At 37.9% G+C, this 16,083-nt stretch overlaps 1 protein-coding gene across 4 annotated transcripts in view; it reads right to left on the bottom strand.

Annotated features, from left to right (window-relative positions):
- gabrb3 (gamma-aminobutyric acid type A receptor subunit beta3) overlaps positions 1 to 16,083 on the bottom strand; it is a 65,348-nt gene that overhangs the window by 11,731 nt on the left and 37,534 nt on the right. For all 4 annotated transcript variants that reach the window (XM_088078055.1, XM_088078057.1, XM_088078056.1 and 1 more), the window contains 3 exons: positions 4,857 to 5,077; positions 2,684 to 2,766; positions 1,620 to 1,757 (listed from right to left, as the gene is read on the bottom strand). In XM_088078055.1, the coding sequence (XP_087934181.1) occupies positions 1,620 to 1,757; positions 2,684 to 2,766; positions 4,857 to 5,077 (442 nt within the window). The remainder of the gene's footprint in view (positions 1 to 1,619; positions 1,758 to 2,683; positions 2,767 to 4,856; positions 5,078 to 16,083) is intronic.

Raw genomic sequence — 16,083 nt, 5'->3', positions numbered from 1 at the left:
TCTGCATCGAGATCTGAGCTCGCCTGTAATGAGCTCTAATAGCCCTGATCGGACAATATCCATCCTACATTATTCAGCTAAATCACTGCTCTGGTGCCTCTGCGTTTTTGTATTATGAGAGAATAATTCATGCTGTCGGCGCTCTGCCTCATGAATACATTATATGACTGTAAGTACAGCCCCCGTTCTTTTATCAAGAGCTTGAATCATTATTCCCGGCTCTGCTGTTACAGTGAGAGGGGTCATGGCATGATGCAAATCACGATGCAAATTAGAAAAGCCTAATGTGTGCACAGACTCTCACAGGAGAACAAAGTACAGGAGATGTGCTGATATTTAGGTGCCTTATGGGGAACTTTAAAGGCCCTGAAAATGTGTTTTTACTTAATCCGCTTCTTACAGTGACTGACGGGATGAAAGCAGTTTTTGGTTATTTTTGGGTTTTATTTGTTGAGTTATTCGGCTATGGTCAATCAAATCAGATAAAAACACACCCACACGTTCCCGATAAAGCAGATCAGACGAGTATTAAACTCTTCATAAACAAAACCCATGTTTTTAACTTTGATGTTTCTATTTAGTCGTGAATATTTAATGTTATGGAGAAACACTCAGAGCTGCTTCACGGGCATGAAACTGAACATGAACTCTGGTGAAAGGGGAGTTTAGAGTTTTTAGCAGAAGTGAGGAAAGAGTCTGAAACAATTTCAGCATGTGGACTCGGGCTGCACGATTGTGGTGTCAACCTGTGCAACAACACAGCTAGCAGGAAATGTTCCCACAACACTGGCTAACGTTACCTACAAGTTGCATTAATGTTTTAAAGAAAACATTTTAAACTCATGTTCAGAGAATGTTTTAAGGATGTTTATCATTTCAAATAATGTTCCTGTAAGGTTAAATGCTGACTAAGACATAAAAATTTAACGGCAACATCCTGAGGATGTTTTGGTGATGTTGAGAGGTGACAGATCATATAATTTTTTTATAAAGTGTTCCCAAAACGTTACATGAGAACAAAGGAAGAACATTTTCAAAGCAGCATTCAAAAAATGTTATTGAGGACTGAGATTACAGACCGTTATTTAGATGAAAATGTTATGTAATGTGATATTCAACGATTAATTTTTTTTTTTTTTTACATTTTTTTTATGTTTTTAGAGAATGTTGCTCGAACTTCAAGAAGAACGTTCTGGGAACATAAATTAAATTTGCTACTGAAAACATTACTAAAACATTTAGTGTTTGCATTGTACCGTTCTTACAAATTAGAACCAAAAATTGCTAACTGGGAAACACATTGCAAAGACTGTAATATTGCAATTTTTTTCAGGGATTTTTTAGTTAAAAGACAATATCAGTAGAAAAATCTGTTTTTAAAAAATCTTTAAAAAGTCTTTGTGTCAACTTCTGTTTTAATTTTAATAAAAGAATACTGTAAATAATTTACTTTTTTTTTTTCAACAAAAAAATGGTTGTAGTTCAGCAGTAAACTTACGGCAGCAAAAAGGTAAAACTGAGTACACTTTAATGTCTGTTTATTTATTGCGAGTTACATCATTATCATGATATTCAACAACATAATTATTTATTTGCATATAGTATTGTTGTGAACTCACCTGTGGAAAAGACCACATTCCTAGAAACCAGTTTGTAGTCGACTATGGAGAACTGAGGGAGCTCGATGCGGGTCACCCCGGTCACAGCAGTGTCTCCTCCTTTCCAGTAAAACTCTATGTCATCTGTTGTGTAACCGTCTGCAAAAAAGGACACAGGAAACAAGGAAAGGTTTGATTTTTAGTGGACAGGCACTTTGAAGAATACTTTAAAATTATCATTTGTACATCAATTACTGTCTGCCACTGAATTTGGAGGAGAGAAACTTGGTTACCATGCCTCTGCAGTGAACAAAGGATCCAAAAATTAGGTTAAGGTAAATTGTCATTTTTCTTAGATGCAGTTTAAGAAGAAATTAAATTTAAAGGTGATCCTAAATCCTGCTACATCTTTTGGTAAACATTGCTCCAAATGACTTCTATACATTAAGAATTGTCTGTTTTTGGATTATTTGTTCGATGTGGCGGCATGCGAGAGAAACAGTTTTTTTTCCTTATTTAAGGCAACACAGGGTGTATAATTCAAATAAATACGGTCATTTTTGTGGATGAAATATTCCTTCAAAAGTGCATTTTGTTGCAGAAAATGTATAGTATATTTTTATTTGCTTAAGTGAAATGTGGATACCTAATAGCTGAAGTTGATTTACAGTAAGTCTTATGAATCACACTGACCCGGCTCTGTAAGTGCTGATTGCATGAGATGTAAATCTTCATGTGGACGTGTGTCACCGCGAGCAGACGGACTTATACGTCATGCAGGCGCTCCTTTACTGTCAGTAGTTTTATGGCTGCCAAACACGTCATCCAGACTGGTGCAGCTGGAGTAATCATCACTGTGACTCCACTATGGAAATCACTGTCTGCTTAAAACCTTTCAGGATGGACTCTAACTGACGAGAGTGAAGTAAGCAATCTCATCCAGATGCGACAGCTTAATAAATCGAAAGCAATTCGGCAGAGGTGAGAACTTTTTTTACGAGAATCGCAGTGCCGTTCATATTTTTAAAAGTAAAGCTGTCTGCTGTATTTCTTTACCGAGCACAAGATGTGAGGCTTAAACTTACAACTCTCAATTTCCAGAGTGCAGTTCTGTTCGTCCAGCGGGTACCTCCTCAGATCCATCATGCAGGCCGCCGTCGTCGTGATTCTGGATGGAAACAAAACCATGAGGGGAGGAAACATTACCTGAGGGGACCTCTTTAAAATGCTGTGTAATTTATGAAGACACATTATCAAAACACACTGTTAACTCTTCGAAACCTGAACAAAAGTGGCTCAATTTCTTTCAAGAACATGAGAAGAAGGCAATAAACAACCTGACAAGAAATTACCCCAAAAAATAGCAAAAAAATTGTAAAAAGTAGAAGAAAATTACCTGAAATTAGGTAATAGCAGTATGAAATTAAATAATAATAATGATAATAATAATAAGTTACAAAATTTTGTTTCCCAGAAAATTAGCAAAAAATAAAGTAGCCAAACAAGGAAATAACCCAAAAAGTGCAAAAACAAACAAACAAAAAAAAAACCAAAAACCAAAACAAAATAAAAATATAGAATTATAAATGTAGTTTTCTGGACATTTTCCCAACTTCTTATAAATATCTAATAGTTTTCAGTCTCAGGTAATTTCTCTGGTAACTCTTTTTTAATTTCTTGCAACCTGTGGGACATTTTTTTGCCAGGTGCCTGATTGCCTGTTTTGCCAAGTTTTGGAAGTTTTGTAAAGAAATCAAACCAATTTGCTCAGCTTTCAAAGATTTTAAATGGCTGTATAAGGCCTTTGATAAGGCTGCACACAAAAACTGGTGTCAGTCCAGGCTTTAAAGGGTCAAAATTCAAATAGATGTGCTGCCTTACAGTCTGTGCAGAGACAAAACAACTCATTTCTAACAGAAGAAATCATTACAGCACGACACAAACATCCTGGAAATGCAGCAACATTCATTATCATTATTCTGAGAGTGAGACTCTGTCAATTACTGCTAATGGAGCTTTTAGGCTTTTCAGAGCTTCGATCTCGACAAACGTATGAGATGAGTGACGCGATATGAGCTGATGTGAGAGCCGATGTATTAGCGCTAAATTGTGAGAACTGCAGCTTAAATGGCTTCAACAAAACAAATAAAACATTGAGCCACTTTATGCATCTCGGGCAGATTGCACAGTGATGTGAGTGATAAAACCAATAAGCATTAGCCAGTCGCTCTGGAGGATGTGTGAGATGATGAAAATGTGTAAATACACACATTTCTCTAAGATGCATGTCGAATCCTCAATGTTCCCAATTACGCCAGAATGGACAGTGTGAAGGGAAGGAAGTGACCTAATCAGATTTACTATCTGGCTAATACAGATGCATTTACAGTATGTGTTAGTGTAAATAAACGTGTATGAAATCTGGACTTTATCAGGATATGAGATGCGTGAATTGCAAGTGCAGATCTGCAATCAATGCTTCAATCTGACATTCAGGAATTCCTCCATATTTTCTTGCTTAATTACCTCCCAATTTACCAAGGAGGTTATGTTTTCATTTATTTGCGTTTATTTGTGTTTATTTGTTTGTTGGCAGAGTTATGGAAAAACTACTGGCTTAATTTTCATGAAACTTGGTGGAAGGGTGTAGCATGGACTAAAGAAGAACCAATTACATGTTTAAATTGATCTGAATTATGGGGCAGATAAATTACTTTTCACTTTCGTTTACAGTGCGAGATACGGCATTTGTGCCCTTCTTTGTCCCAACTGTAATGGAAATTAAGGGAGACGTCTCTAATATAATGTTTTTTTTCCGTCTTAATCGCTTTAAAGACTTGATGTTTTTATTTGTTAATGGTCTTTTTAATCCCGTTTTGTGAAGAACTTTGGATTGTGAGTAACTTTGGGGCGCATATTTGCATATTTGCATCTTGAGCCAGATGCAACAAAATTTTCTTCAACTGTGTGGCTGTCTGGTATGACGTCTGAATGACAATACAGGAATCTTAATCTTGAACTTTGTATGAAAAGTTCTGTACAAATAATCCATGCGCCCGCGTTCAATGGTGCTGCTTGGTTGGTGTTTTGGGAAGGACGCCCCCATCATGGACTTGCTACAGTACAGACTCCGGCTCCAAATGATGTCACCAGTGCAAGATGGCAGCTGCCGAATCAGTGATAATTTAGCTTCATTTAGGCATATCGGGGGTAAGTGGGAACGTGTTTTCCATCTTTATATACAGTCTGTGTACTCACCTGAGGCCGTAGAGAACTGTGCCGTCCGGGTGTAGTCGAATCATACGGTTCTTAACGGTTACACCGTGAACAAAGGACTTCTTGTCATTGAGGAAGTAGGTATCCGGGACCCAGAGCTGGTCTGCTACTCTGTTGTCCAGCGTCAGGTTGAGGGGGATCCCTGCATACGCCAGTCTCTTATCTCTCCAGTACTGCTGGAAGTACATCGTCAACGTGTAGTCCTGCGGGGAGAGAAACGGCATAATGCAGCTGCACTCAACAATAAATTTGACTCAGAGAAATGCAATTATACCGCACAGCAGATACAGTATACATAACGTCATTTTGTTACGGACGTTTGCAATTTCTTCAGGCCAAAGTTGCCGACTTTGTCCAAACTGAAGCCAGACTTTCTTACAACGTTATCACATTCAGAGTCTGCAGCCCAGAGCTCGGGATGGATTTTGTGTAACAAAGGTGATATTTATAGAATTGTCAAACAACTCTGATTCTCATCAGTTCGCCCTCGGTGACCGTATTTCAAGACCTGTCTCAACGAGAAACCTCTCTCAGCTGTTCTGTGCACAAGACTGGCACGAACCCTCAGACTATAGATTTCCATTACTGCAGGCACAGCACCAACGCTACTGTCGGTTTCAGCTTAGTGACTGACCACTTTAACCAGCATGGCAAAAATACACTGCGAAGATAGATAGATAGATAGATAGAATCAGTTTTTATAATAATGCTCTTTATATTAAACTGTCACTAATAATAATGGTTTATCTACATTTTTGGCACAATTTATTCATAAAATATGAATTAAATGACTTCCACCACAACCATTACTGACTGTCTTTGGCTCCAGATTCGTGCATTCAACTTGAATTTATGTAACATATTTCTTTCTTGTTATAAAATCAAATACATAGAACTAGGGATTGACACATTATTAGCCTGGCTGATTATCAGGGCCAAAATTTGGCATTTTGCCGATTATCTGTATCAGCATTTTATTTTAATGATCTCCGATAAAATGAATTAATTAAAAGTGCAAAAAAAGTGTCAGCATGGGAGGTACTTTTACTTTGAAAAACCTCAGGGAGCTATTTTTTATTCATTCATTTAAAAAAGATGGAATTTATAAAAACAAGTTTACTTGTAAACTTGCTGTTTATGATATTGAACGTTTCAGTTTTGATTAAACATTTGCTAAAGGCGCGTAAACATTGTGTTGTTATACTCTACTAATAATCTGTGTCTGTATCGACCCTGGAAAAAACATCTCAACAGATGTTTTTTATACATAAAATATATATTTTCTGTACTACATGTTCTGTACTATATATGTACTATATGCAGTTTCAGTATCTAAAATAAATATTTTATGTCTGTCCCCGTGCTACGGTCAACTCTATTACCTCTGTTACAAAAATTGCATAAAAGTCTCCAAAGCATTCACATAAAAAATATGTGACCTGCACACAGTGATGTTACTACATAGATAGATAGATAGATAGATAGATAGATAGATAAGTTTCATTACATACTACCAGCCATACATGCAATCACACGAGGCTATTTTAATAATTTATCGGGCGTTCATTTGCAGCTAGCTCCACAAGTGGATCCATCAAACACAAAAGCTTTTCGAGGCCTTTTAATGGAGCTCTTTACTAGCTCGCTTGGCTTTGTTCTGCTGACTAATGTTCTCTTAAATAAATAAGCAGGTCTCAGGAAATAAACAAAAAACTTGGCAGTGCAGAAAACACCGACATTTCAATCCTCTGGTGCAATATTTATAATAAAGCATTCGGAAAAAGGCCCTGATTTCCTTTGGATATAAAAATCAATGCCAGTATTTATTTTTTCCACACAGATCTAATTATTACTACAAGTAAAGTGTGTGTGGTTCCTCACTTTGGAAACTGCTGATGCCATTTAGACAAAATAAAGAATTGCATCGTTTTTGCACAGCACACATGGGTGCAGAGGTGCAGCTGCACTGTAGTCGGCTGACAGTCTGTAGGTTTGTTTTGTGTTTGCAATGAATTACACTACGTGGTCTGACTGACAGTATAATATAACATAATATTGATTCCTATGAATAATTCAGTGTGTGTGCACAATCACAGGATGTATTTGTTCTCCTACACTACGTTAAAAAGTTGCCTCTGGTTACCGTGTGAGTTTTCATCCAATAAAAGTAAAGATGAATGAAATAAAAACTTTAAAACCATTTTAGATCACAGCCATGGTCATATTGTGCATCTTAAATATATTCACCCCCCATAAAAAAGTGTGTTGTGTTTTTATTTAATTTCAAAATGAAGGCGTATGAAGATTGTATGGATGTTTTTACTTTGCATCGATGATATTGGATCTTTATCATTAAATTGATAAATCAGTCTAGATTGATGCATCGTAACAGCCCCAGTCAGGAAGGTATGAAGGTTTGAAAAAATGGATAAAGCTCAAGCCCAGTGCATTTGTTTCCCCGAAATACAGAGATTATAGGCTAGAGTTTTGAAAATGTTATCTTTGACAGCTCCAAATTTTGTGCAAAGCATTTTACATTGGACTGATTCAGAAACTAACTTTACATGGATGGACATCGTCTCTCCCTGATTGGCACCACCGTGCTGTTGGCACTTTAAACTCTGCACCACCACAGAACTGATAACTGTCCCTACTTACCTGTAACCTGATTATAGTCACCTTTGCTCCATTCAATCTGCCAAAATCCATGTGCAATTGGTGTACATATTTGTTTGTACATATTTTTATACATATTTTTTCTAGACCGTTAAGTCGTTGGCACCTTGTAACTTTATGTTACTATTTTTGCACCTTGTTTTCTTATTTTACTTTGCACTTTGGTTTTTAATAATTCAATATTTTTTATATCTGTAATTATTTTTACTCTTGTATTGTTCTCTTGCTGCTTATCCTGTACCTCATAACTTCTGTAACACTACAAATTCCCCCACTGTGGGACTAAAAGGACTATCTCGTTTTATCTTAAAAGATTAAATAAAGGTCATTACCAACTACTCACCTGCTCTGTTGTGCTGAAATTGGGTCCTACCCCATCCCGTTACAAAACCGTTCTTCCTGTTATTTAACTACATCTTTTTAACTACATCTATATGCTGCATATTTTATGCTGTCCTATGTGTTGGTATTGTCAAGTTACATCGTGTTTGTACGCTTATTGATGCTTTTAATGACACATGAAGTTCTTTTGACTTTGACTTGACTATTTAACAGACTGTATCCAAAGATGGACAATGCTTTCACATTTACCCCGCACGCTTAAGTGAAGCTAAAATATCCTGGATACAGACGGCGCCATCTTGCACTGGTGGTGATCTCTGTGGCAGAGGACTTGCCTCCAAAACACCTCTTCGACCAATCACGAGCAGCCCCATTGAACGTGAGCGCACAGATTAGCTGTCAATCATGGTGGAAAATTCCCTTTTTGTAGAATCAAATAACTGATTAGAACCAAACTTATCATAAAATGATCACTTGAACAAACATCAGGGTGATGAGAACTACCTTATGACAGAAATCATCTTTAGGAAAATTTTACTTGGCGTGTACTTTAAGCTTTTAGTTTGGCCAACATCCCATTTACGAACATGGAGAGGTGGGTGTTATGACCTGAAGTGCAGACAGACACCAGGGGGCGATCCAGATTGAAATGTCATGTTGTCCATCTTTATATTTTTTCTGTAGCATTTAAAAAATGATCTGACTACATTTGTCAAATTCTGCATCTAGAGAAAATGCCATAGAGAATTTTTCACATTGCCAGAGTAGGCGTAGGTTCTGTAGTCATCAATGTTAATGTCTGTTCAAAGAAAATCCCAAGCTTTGAGACTTGACTTTTTCTTTTTTTTGGTGTCTTTTCAGTCTTCTCCCTCCCAACTCTGGTTCACCCCCTGTGAGCAGAAGATGCCCTCATTACGCTCTCTCCCACATGCAGCTGAGGTGTGGGCTGGGTGAATCAGCTTTACACAACAGCTCTCATACTACAGAGATGGAGCCCATCTACCAACCCTCTCACTCAACGTCTGGACCACAACTATTTCAGTCTGCGCGAGATCTTCAGATCCCACCTCAGCAGCAGCCCTTGACTTGCCTTGAACATTACTTCAGCAGCTCAGAAGCATATCTTTACCACACATCATGCTCACCTTACACAGAGTACAGAGTACACTCGGTGCTCCCAGTACCTTCTGTGACCTGCAGGGTCCCACAGGGCTCTATTCTGGGCCTCAGCGTGTTCCCCTCAGGGCTGCGTGTTCAGGGAGACACCCTCTGAAGCCTCACCGGAGGTCAGTGTTAAGTGCTCTCTGTGATGCTTTGTTTTTAAAGCACCTTAAATTTCTTTTAGGATGCCACAACAGAATCAATGTTGAATGTATTTGATATGAATGAGGAAATCTGATCGTGTTCTCCCAAATACACTTCAAAGAAAATGCTCCTCCTAAATTGTGCTTAATGATAAAACATAAAATATCAGCCAGTGCCAGTTCATTGCAGACATAACGATGTTGGCATACGGTATGTTGGCCAAAAAGCATCAAAAACTTCCAGTACAGAAAGACAAAGACAGTAACCCTAAACTTTCATATGGAAACTCATCAATGAAAAAAAACACATTATATATATATATATATATATATATATATATGTATGATACAAGATGACTTTCAAAGATTATTTTAATGCATTTAGAATGAATTTTAAGACCAATTTTACAATAACCAAAATTAAAAACAAATGAACAATCTGTGAACCACCATATTTTGGTGTACACCTGAATGTTGGGGTGAAGGCACGATGGAGACGAGGGAACAGCAGAACGAAGAAATACCTGCCGTTTGTTGGCAGGTTTTCGTGGTGATTTCCAAATCTACATGTGTGATTCCACTGCCTCAACTCCTGTTGTTCCAAGTTTGAAAACTTGTTGCATAAAATACACAGAAGCTCTTATGAATCACTTTGTATCAGTTTCAACCACGCTGCGAAATCTTTAGTAGTCATTTTATTTGGTCATGTGCACGTCCCCATGTCGTCCTGGGTACGGTGACAGCTAACGAGCAGACGTGGATCTTCAGCTCTGAGCAGAAACAATAACATTGTTGTTGGTTTGGTTATCATGATTAGCATGATGTTAAAGGCATTTTTTAATTTTAAAAAAATGTTACCAAGTATTTTAAGACTTTAAGAAGAACTATACTTAAGATCCTTTTTCAAACGTTTTAGCATTTTAAGGCTTTTTAAAAAATGTAAGATATTTTCATACTGATGAAGGCCTTATTTTTTATATTAACTGATTCAATGCATTTTTTTTGTTTTCAAAGATTGACGGAAACCCTGGATAATATTGAATTATGCCCCAGCACTACTGAAACTAAGCCTTCAGTGCAGGCTGCCTACAGAGTTTGAGTGTAATTTTCCATCATATGTAAATAACATTAACAAAAGCCCTATCGAAAAAACAAAAGCTTTCAAAGACCGTGGAGGATTTTAAAATGTTAACAGAATTTTAGAAACTATACTCCTCACTCTGATTTGTGTTGCTGTTGTTTGTTGTCAGATATGTCGACCACAAGAGACAGAAAGAGGTTTGTTCTCAGCACCAGTGCGTAAATGAGGCCCAGTGGGAGGATGAGACTGTCGTGTCATCTTCGGCTCGGAGAGTTCACAGTCTCATACTCAGACATGGTTACTGTGTGCCAGTCAAATATCGTCTACGTCAAGTTAACACCAGGATGTCTGCTGGGAATACAGGAATAGCACTCAGAGATGCTGCCCTGTGCAAGACGGGGGCTTTTCATCGCTCCATGAGACGGCTAAGTGTTCCCAGCAGAATTCAAAAGTGTACTATATATGTTTTACAAACCGTGTCTCTGCACCCTCCCACGCAACGTTTACAAGCCTTTCATTAAATCATTGCATTCCTTTCACCACCTTATAACAGTGCAAGTTATATTATCTCATGAGAACAAAGTCGTAGGTGAGCTATTTTTGTGGAGTGGAAGGGTGCGAGCCCAAGAGAAAACGTTTTTTTTTTTAATGTTAGATCATTGAGAGGCGTTCAATCAGAAGCTGACAAACACTGGATCTTAGACAAGCTGAAAGAAAACTCTTTAAGTTCCAGTATTTATTCTTGAGATGAAAAAGGCCTATGATTTTAGTATTTCATGACAATTATGAATAGATGCATCTTGTATATTATAGGCCAAGTGTCAGGTTAGATACTCAGCATGTTTGTTTTACTATGAACTAGTTGTGAGACAACAAAGACAATCTCTTTTCATAATTTAAAATTAAATAATGAATTATGAAGCTGTGCTTTTAGCAAAACCCTGTATTAACCACTCATATCACATCACAGACATTTCCTTACATAGTTGTTTAAGCAAATATGTAAACAAACATTTGCCCATCCATCCAGCAGACACGGGGCATCATGACAATCCTATGCGAGTCGTGTTTAAGGTGTTTAAGTCCAGTATTTGCTCTACACTTAGCTCTGTTTTTGTCTGTAACTCCTGAGTGAAATATGTGGCTCTTTGGTGGCCTAATGCACCCCCTGTCTATCAAAGCTGTCCATCGATAAAGGGTTGAAGTAAAGTTATTGGAAAACCAAAACATGAAGCATAAAGACACTTAAATGCTTCATAGACCTGAAGGGCATTCCTGAGTTGGGTGATGGATCTCTGTGGGTTCATCACTAAAAGCAACCGATACACATTAGCGATATTTAATTAATTTAACATATTATTTTAAATGATTATTAATTACAAAAAATGGATTATTGCAGCTTTATAGTACCATTTTAAGATTTTACAATTTCCATTTTAAACATCTGGTTAATACTGTGAAATGGTCACAGCTGCACCAAAACTACATCATTTGGTTTAGGAAAAAAACAGTATGTGAGGTGACCTACGTCACATAAGTCATATGACATACAACATGTGATATATTACTCTACTTAGTTAAAATAACTTAAGGTTGACCTTTCTAATCCTTGAAAGTCCTGTGTTTGTTTGACCCATTTGTCCATCCCGACCTCCTCAATACTCAGACTCTGTTGCTCTCTAAACTACGTCACCTGACTTTGCTTCAATCATAAGGTAATTACTACGGCAGCTGGAGGTCCCTGCCTTTCAATAATTGTATATATGAGTCACAATTATCTTTGTAACCAACCTTTGTAGTTGCATTTTATGTTAATCAGGCATTTAGATACATAATTAGGCTGGTGTGCAAAGATCATACATCTTTGCACACCAGTAAAATGGTATGATTGAAACATTTCAATACCTCAAAACCATGTAGGCACTGTGGTCAATTGGGGATCATGCAAAATTACTTCAAGCACTAATCACATTTCCTCACATTGTGCCTCACTGTATAAAGTTCATCAGCCACAGTTAGTATCACCTGAATCAGGTTTATCAGCGCAATAAATCCACTTTAAATTCAATTTATTTTAAGTACCCTGTTAGAGTATGATTAGAGTGATTGTGCTGCACAAAATCATTGGTTTATTATATTCCTGTATGGTCACATCCCACTGTTGTGTAACACTAAAAGCAGCATTGTTCCAGCACAGTGGAGAAGTCAGCATGTTGTATATAGAGACCACACGAGTGTTTCCAGCTGAGTTCTCCTTTACTTTGTGAGTAGCTGCAGCCGGAGGCTATTTAATGTGTTCTGGGGCTGACTTATTAACGAAGCCCTTCAATATAAATCTGGGAGAACATCTGTAGTATGAGTTTTTTAAGGGTAACCCTTCCTCCAGGCAGAAGGTGGATAATGTTAAAGTGTCAAAATGGATGGGGGTTTTAGCACATGATGGATTCGTCTTCCGGCTGACTCATACTGTGGCTGCTGAATAAATGTGTAACAACACCGCTGGGAGGATCTGCTTTACAGCTTAAAGATGTTTTTGTGTCAGGACAGGTGCTTCTCTGCAAGGTGTAGAAACTCCGGTGGGTCATATCTGATTCTTAATAAACTCCCCAATAAATACTCAAATACTGCAGCGGCGCACTTGTGTAACATGAGCGTCTGGTTACGTTGGAGTTTTAAAAATACCCACAGAACCAAAAAGGACACAGAGCAATCTTGATTCCCAAGCTAAAAATAAAAGAACGCAGCGAGTAAGTGAGAAATGTATTAATAATCTCATTTCCTAGACAACAAGCTCTGCAGCTCGCCCACACAGGATATAATGGGCCGATACCTTGTGTGACTCTGGCTGTTTGAAAACACGCTGCCAACACCTTTACACTTACAGAAAGAGCCAGTTCTGCTTTGGTCTGTACAAGGAGGACTGTGACTGATCAGTGATCAAAGTCTTTTATATTTATTTACCCCCGAGAACAGCTCTAAATCCTGCATTTTAGATATTTAAATGAGCTGTTAGTGTCATTCACAGCATTAATATAGCAGCAAGTATTTGCTACATATAGATATAGTGGCGTAATGGAGTAGTGCGAATAAAGTAGGGCTGGGTGACATGGACTAAAGTCTTATCACGATATTTTTTCACATCAGTCGATATCGATATATATCATGATATAGTAATTTTGGTTTAAATATTTATTTTCTGTCAGACACTGAACATGACAAATATACTGTAGAACAGGCATCACCAAGTGGCGGACCTATTCTACTAAAGTTCAAAGAGGTCCAGTTACTAAAATTTCTTACGATTATGATTAAAGAACGATTATTTTGCTCTTTGCTTTTTTGGGGGGTTGTTTTTTGCCCTTATAGTTCACTGACACAGTTTCATTTGACCATGGTGTGTTGGAGTGTAATGGGTTTAAGGTGTAATTTTGCAAGTGAACCCCGATCCCCTCCAAAAAGTCTTGGCTTTAAAACTACTTCTGAAGTCAGACAATTCCCAAAAGGAGAAAACTTCGAGTAAAGTAGAGTGTGGTTCAGTATGAGGTTTGTGGAACAGAGCTGTGTATCTCATCGAAAAGCATCCAGCTCTTTCTAAAAAGTCAGGGAGATGAACTTGATCTGGAGCCAAGTTTTCTCCTTTACAACCTGCCTGTGTCAGGGAATCAGACACTGCAGCACAGACCACAATCACAGATCTCTGCTCCAGAGCCCCTAAACCTGAGTAACTCCCTCAGCCTCACCCAGTGCCAAAAAGACACAGCTTTCAATTTTAATTTGTTTGTTTTGTAAGTTTTGTAAGTTCATTGTGAAATTGATGTCAAGATCTTGGGTTTTGATTACATTCTGTCATCTTGAGGACTTTGTTTTTTGGTTTTCGGTGTTTGCTCTTTCTTGGTTCATGTTATTAGTTGTTTGTCCATTGCGGGAACTCGGGCGAAAAACCTCGGAGGCGGGAATATTTCCAGGAACGACCTCATAGTCGGTCCTTTTAACCTGTGGTTCCTGTTCCTGTGGTTCATCTCTGTCTTTATCGTTTCATTCTGGATGGTTTAGTTTAGTTTTCGTTCTTCTTTCTTCTGTACTTTTAGTTTTGATCCCCGCCTGTTTGGGGGTATTTTTACCAGCACGACAGCTTATAGTTGTAGTTTGAACCACATGCTTACTGCTCTGTGTTTGGGTCCTTTTTCTGAACTAACAACACAACTTTACTGACACAAAAAAACGCCAAAGATAATGTCACATTTCAAAATAAGAGAAAGTCCAGTGATTGTTAAGCATACTTAATATCTGAAATGTTTTGAGTTCGAAATCACTGTTAAAAAAGGTTGTGTGTGGGGCGCCCAGTAGCTCAGTTGGTAGAGTGGGCGCTTCATCGCTCCCTTTCTTCCCCTTTGAAGCTGTCCTATCAAATAAAGGCAAACAGTCCCAAAAATAACCTTTAAAAAGAAAAAAAAAAGGTTGTGCATATCTTTTTCTTTACTCAAGCGTGAGACTAGCATCCCCTCCCTGTGGAACAGCGATGGGGGATCCTTGAGGACCCTTCAGGAGACCCAGCAGACCGGGCAGACCCAGCCAGTGTGCATCAGACACCTGACGAACTAAGCACGCAAGTCTGCCACTGTTGCCAGAAGTGACCAGGTTGCCATTATAACAGTCTATTATTAAAGGTTTTACTGGATATGCAATGTTGCTTTTTATTTGAATTTTTTTTAAATAATTCTTAAAATAATTTGAAGTGGAATTTTCACTAATATTCCCCCATATAAGAAATAAATGTGTTAGTGTTTACGCATTATTACTCATCTTTGTGTTAACGTATATGACACAGTCACTGTGTTAATATCCTTGACAAATTTAATGTGTCCCAAAGTCAACTCAATAATGTGTAAAGAGTTTTTAACAGGTTGTGTTGATATTGACACATCCTTCCTATTCCCTAAGAAACATACATCATCTGGCAATAAGTAAAAAGTGCAATAAAACCACAGATAATTCAGAAAAACACAGTTTTTCTGCTCCTCTGGACTGCACATGAAGAACGAAAGTCAGACTACCACCAGGAACTTGTTGAAGTCTATGAAAAGAGACAAGACACACACTGCATTGCAGATCTACTCTGTCCATTTCCCACTTCTCTTCAAGCTCAACTCTAAACTGAGCACCGACAGCCGACACTGATTTACTAAACACAGTCTCTGATCCTATTAGCAGATTAAAAGTTACTGCAAATAACACAAACACACACAGTCATGCATGTGCAAAAATACACTCTGCAAAGAACAAATCAGCAGCTCTGACAAAAGGCGGCTGATGATTTAGGCCAAAGCGTTTATCATCAAGTAGAATAGTTAGTGTTGAGAAGTAATGGAAGGTTTCTTTTTTATCCATCGCCTAAACAAAAATACAAAAAAAAAAGATAACAAGTAATTTGTTATATATTTACACAGAAGACGTTGTCTTAAGCTTTTCTTTGTTGTTTGTTTTGTGGTATTGTGTGGCTCAGCTTTTGCCCGGGACACATGTCTTTTCAATCAGGCCGTACAATAGATGACTGACACTTTTCATCTTCACTCAGACATCAATATGAAGCCTTCAATGATCTGACTGAACACTGGATACGTCACTCACCGCGCTGTCATTAGCGTTCGCTTCAGATTTCAAACTGGAATGACGTGGTGGCTGTTCTTGAAATGTCAGATTTCTTTCCACACATCACACATCACAATGGCTTTCTGAATACATCTGAGGCAAAACAGCAAAACTGTGCCATGCAGTAACAGAATCGTGATTCATTTAGGTGGAGTAT

Source organism: Plectropomus leopardus, chromosome 5, assembly GCF_026936395.1.
Source record: "Plectropomus leopardus strain MGB_pleo_1.0 chromosome 5, ASM2693639v1, whole genome shotgun sequence".
Lineage (NCBI taxonomy): Eukaryota > Metazoa > Chordata > Actinopteri > Perciformes > Serranidae > Plectropomus > Plectropomus leopardus.
The sequence above is the reverse complement of the archived record's forward strand: the minus strand, read 5'-3'. Positions and strand labels throughout refer to the sequence as shown.